This window comes from Eimeria maxima, genomic scaffold, assembly GCF_000499605.1.
Source record: "Eimeria maxima Weybridge genomic scaffold, Emw_scaff2226, whole genome shotgun sequence".
Lineage (NCBI taxonomy): Eukaryota > Apicomplexa > Conoidasida > Eucoccidiorida > Eimeriidae > Eimeria > Eimeria maxima.
Genome location: NW_013565092.1, coordinates 25 through 4803, shown reverse-complemented (window position 1 = coordinate 4803; position 4779 = coordinate 25). Strand labels below are relative to the sequence as shown.

At 46.5% G+C, this 4779-nt stretch overlaps 1 protein-coding gene across 1 annotated transcript; it reads right to left on the bottom strand.

Annotated features, from left to right (window-relative positions):
• Positions 1-28: 28 nt before the first annotated feature.
• On the bottom strand, positions 29-1282 carry EMWEY_00057740 (hypothetical protein, conserved; the record flags this gene model as incomplete). Its single annotated transcript, XM_013480703.1, has 2 exons — positions 29-159; positions 670-1282. The coding sequence occupies 2 exons, from the start codon at positions 1280-1282 to the stop codon at positions 29-31; spliced, it is 744 nt and encodes a 247-aa protein (XP_013336157.1).
• Between the last annotated feature and the right edge of the window lie 3497 nt (positions 1283-4779).

Sequence of the window (4779 nt, the reverse complement as noted above, 5' to 3'; positions counted from 1 at the left end):
TATATATATATATATATATGAGGTTTGCCTACGCGAGCTCCCCGCCGACTCTAATGTCTCTTTCTGCATCTGTGAAGTGAAACGTCTCCGCTATGCGTGATAAATTTGGAGCCAACGCGTTCTGCGTCCCCAGCGAGACTGCCACGGCCAACAGCAAAACTGTACCAGAAGCAAACGCAACACACGCAAGGGCAGTACTCAACTATAAACGAGCAAACAGGTGCGACTGATGCAGGCCGAAACAAATGCAACTAGTGCATGCAAGGACACAACGCGCAGTCACTAATACCAACACATGCAGACAAAACAACACACGAGGAAACAAAATAAACTACTGCTATAGTGGGGATGTAGGGCAAAACAAGCACAACGAATTCATATAGCAGGAAAAGGGCAACTGACGTCTAAGAAGGAAAAGAGCAGCTAACTAAAGTAGATTTGTTTTGTGCATGCAAACACAACCCAACATAAAGCTAAGCCTACAGATAAGCAGAAAGAATATCCGTCTCCTTCGGCATACAAGCAAGCCGTGAATTGCGGCAAACAACTCACAAATAAAACACATTGGGTTGTCTCAAACGTACACCTCAGCAAAGCACATGATAGCAACTAATGAAGCTCTCTAGAGCCAACGCATGCAGCGCTCGGGTGCATGAATGTGGATCTCACTCGTGAAGTGGTATTGCAGCAGCTCTGAAGCCTGCCCCCTTTGGTGAAACGCCATGACAACGTCATGTTGCTTCTCTGGTTTTATTGCTCCTTCTTCATCCACTTGCTTGTTTACACTCGGGAGAGATTTCGATTTAAAGGAAAAAATGCGGGACATGAATGCCTGCACCTTCACTAGGAAATGAGCCGCTGAAGTGGCCTTCAACGTTGCTGCCGCCTCTTTTGATGACTTCTTCCTCAAGAATCGCTGCTCCTCCTGCTGCTGGCTATCTTTCTCTCTATCTGCTGCAAGACATTCTGCTGCTTGAGCCACATCCTCATCAGTAAAGGCCCAGTTTGAGGCATCGCTATTGCCTTCTGCTGTCGAGGCCTCCGCGAACTGAAAGTGGGCGCTGTTTACCTCTTCCATGGTTAAGAAAGCGGCGGTATCTGTCCGCCCTCGCCGTTCCCGTTGCTGTTGCTGTTGTTGTTGCTGCTGCTGCGGCTGCCGTTGTTGTTGCTGCTGCTGCTGGTGTTGCTGTTGAGGTTGCTTCTGCTGACCAAAGGAGTCGAAGTGGCTATCCTCGTCCTCTGCAGTCATCAGGGCTGAAGGGATGGAATAAGGAAGCGACATTGTAGCGCACAAGGGGCAAATTCACTTGGCTGCATGCAGGGGAAAGGGGGGACTTCAGACGAAGTGAATGGACTGATGCGTCATGGGGCAGTTGCCACTGCTACGCTGCTGTTGCATGTGGTAAGAGGAATCTACTGAATGAGATGCGCCATGGAAGAGTGCAGTTTTCGCCGTCTTGAGCTGAGGTCGAGGGCTGAGGAACGGGGTGATGGATGCCTCAGTAGGGAGGCTGAAGGAAGGTCTGAAAAAGACTAATGAAAGGAAAGGAGGAAATATAGGCTTCAGAGAGACTCTCTACACCTGAAATGCGGGAAGCGGCGGCTGCCAGCCGTCCGTCGATGCGGTGTTACGACAGGCGACTCTGCAACTATAGTTGTTGCCTCTGTAACCTTTTGGCTGCAAAAAGAACCCAATTTGGGACCTCTAAACAAATTCAAAGGAGGAAATAAAGGGATCTTCTGCTGGAAACTTCATTTCTCCCTACCGCTGGGCGGTTCAATGTCTACAGCACCCAGTGAATTGTGGAGGGAATCAGAGGCGGAAAGCGGGGGCTATTTTTGAATGAATGAGGTGCGGCTTGCTTAATATGAAAGAAGAAATGAAGATAAGGAGCTGGGATGCAAAAACCACAGAAGCCGTTGACAGTCAGAGCCTCCGGACCATCTGCGCCCGCCGTTGCCTCTGCGAAACGGCTTCCCCGATCCTCTTATGCAGGTTGCACACCAGCGTTATCTGGGTAAATTTAGATTATAAGCGATGGTTTTATTTTGAAATAAAACTAAATCAACAGCGTTTAATCCCAAGAAACTGTATTTTGAACTTTCGTGGCGTGTGTGCGACATTTCGATGACGGTGCAGCTGCGCTGACATGCCCTTTCCACCTTTTTTTAAATATCGGACCGCAGCAGAGGACCTTTTCCCCCTCTTAGCTGTAAGCCAGGCATATCTACTCGTGAACAACTTCGCTGCCTTTTCGTTCGGAAGGACATGAAGAAGTGTAACCAACTGCCTGCGAGGTGTACACACATCCAAATGTCAAAATAAAGCCGCTCAATTACTTTCGGCGATGCAGGAACTTTTGAACGTTAAGTAGGTAATGACCCAAGGCTTGGGTGGAGGCTCCTCTTCCTGCTGCAGCTTTAACGGCACGAGGATACGCGGAATTCCTTAGATATTTGCGTTGTTCCGTGGAAGCATCACTGGAGTTTAACTAACAGTTCACTATGTGCAACATTGTAGATCATTTCAGCACATCGCGGACTGTTAGTTGTACTTCTGTCTCAAGAGCCAGATAGTTCTGCCTGGCCATGACTACCTGTGGCTACTTGTGCTTAGTTTTGGCTGGCTAAGTTGGGTGCGCAGACTCAGTGACTTTTGCATCCAACTGCTCCAGAGGAAAGCACGCAAAGCACTTGCATGCAAAAGATGCACGTTTATGCGTATGCATGCATATATACCTATATATATGCGAATTAAGTCCTAAAGGAGTTCTGTTGCTTTATTTGGCTACCAGTGCAACTCAGGTGCCCAAAGAGGCCCCGCTTCGTTAGACGTTGCATGTTGAATAATGATAATTGCATTTTCTGGACGACAAACGTCTAAGGAAAATGACAGTGAGGCACAGCTGGCTGTAATTGTTGTTTTCTCGGTGTATTATCATCTCCTATAGACGCGTAAAGCATAATAAAGCTGCCTGTCGCAGCGAAACCCTGAAACAAATGCCCCAACGTTCTTCCTAGGGATAATCTGGAACAAGCGCACTTGTGGCAAAACAAGCAGACGAGTCGCAGGTGCAGCAGCCGCAGCAGGTGAAGCAGCGGCAGCAGCAATGTGCGTTTGAATATGATTGTTTTGCACCTCATGCGCTACCTTCAGAGAACGGGATAAGAACGTAATGCAACACACGATTGTTGTTGAACAGGCGGAAGACTACGAGTTCTGTGCGCCACTAGACACGATTGTTGTTGAAGTGGCGGAGGACTCTGAGTGCAACCTGTACAACCGCATCAATGGGGTTTGAAGTGTCGAGCTAATTGTCAGTGAACCCTTCGTGGCTGTTCAAACGCATTGCATTCAGATGGTGTACTAACGGCTCGGAGTGTGCATCTCTTTTCTGTTATTTCAAGGCATTCATGAACAGACTGATCAGACTTCTTATTCCTGCTGCTGCTGCCTCTGCTGCTCGTGCTGCTGCTGCTGCTGCTGCTGCTGGTTGTATTGCAAGGATCCTACGAAGGCGGAGGCAGCAAAAGACGCATTTTATTCTTGGTGTAAACTCTATGATGTACCACAACAAGTAAATCTATATATATACTTTATTTATTAAGGTGTTTAAGTAAATATATAGATTTACTTGTAGTGGTACATAATAGCCAGTATCCTAGACCGTAAAGCATTTCACTGTGCAGCAGGCGTGTCTCGTGTACCGAAAGCATCAAACGAAGAAATGCCGTCCGCCGAATAGTATTACTGGACACTTATATTGCACTGAAGGACAAACTAAGAAGATTCGCTGACACTGCAGAAGCAGAGTTGGTGTCTTCAAGCACGGGACAGAGAAAGGTAATGATGCGCCCGCTGGCACCAATGCGGAAACCGAAAAGAAGTATAAACGAACGACAGCATGTTTGTTCTGTCGTAGCGTAACAGGAGATGTACGTGTACTTATTACAGGACAAGCAAACGGCAGATCCCAATCCCGAGAAAATCCCAAGTAAATCCCAAATCGAAAGTCCCAACTCCAAATCCCAAACATAATAGCCAGTATCCTAAACCGTAAAGCATTTCACTGTGCAGCATGCGTGTCTCGTGTACCAAAAGCATCAAACGAAGAAATGCCGTCCGCCGAATAGTATTACTGGACACTATATATTGCACTGAAGGACAAAATAAGAAGATTCGCTGACACTGCAGACGCAGAGTTGGTGTCTTCAAGCACGGGACAGAGAAAGGTAATGATGCGCCCGCTGGCACCAATGCGGAAACCGAAAAGAAGTATAAACGAACGACAGCATGTTTGTTCTGTCGTAGCGTAACAGGAGATGTACGTGTACTTATTACAGGACAAGCAAACGGCAGATCCCAATCCCGAGAAAATCCCAAGTAAATCCCAAATCGAAAGTCCCAACTCCAAATCCCAAACAGGGAAAAATAATCCCAAATCCCAAATAATTCCAAATCGGTTTAAGGTGTACGGTTTAGGGTTTAGGGTTTAGGGTTTGTATGTGTGTGTGCATTTTTAAGCGAATAGGAGGACAGGTGTAGATGTAGATCGTTTTGGTTATTTATTACGTGATTCTTCTTGTGTTCCTTTTTTTGTTCCTTTTTCTTCTCTTTTTTCTCCTTATTTCCCTTTTTGTCTTATTAATCAATCAAGATATTCTTTATTTAATTGTCTTTATCTGCATAAAAAGGTAAGCTAACCCTAAACCCTAAACCCTCATAATTATTAGGCTCTCTGCTGCTGCTGCTACTGCTGCAGTTGTAGCTGAAGATGC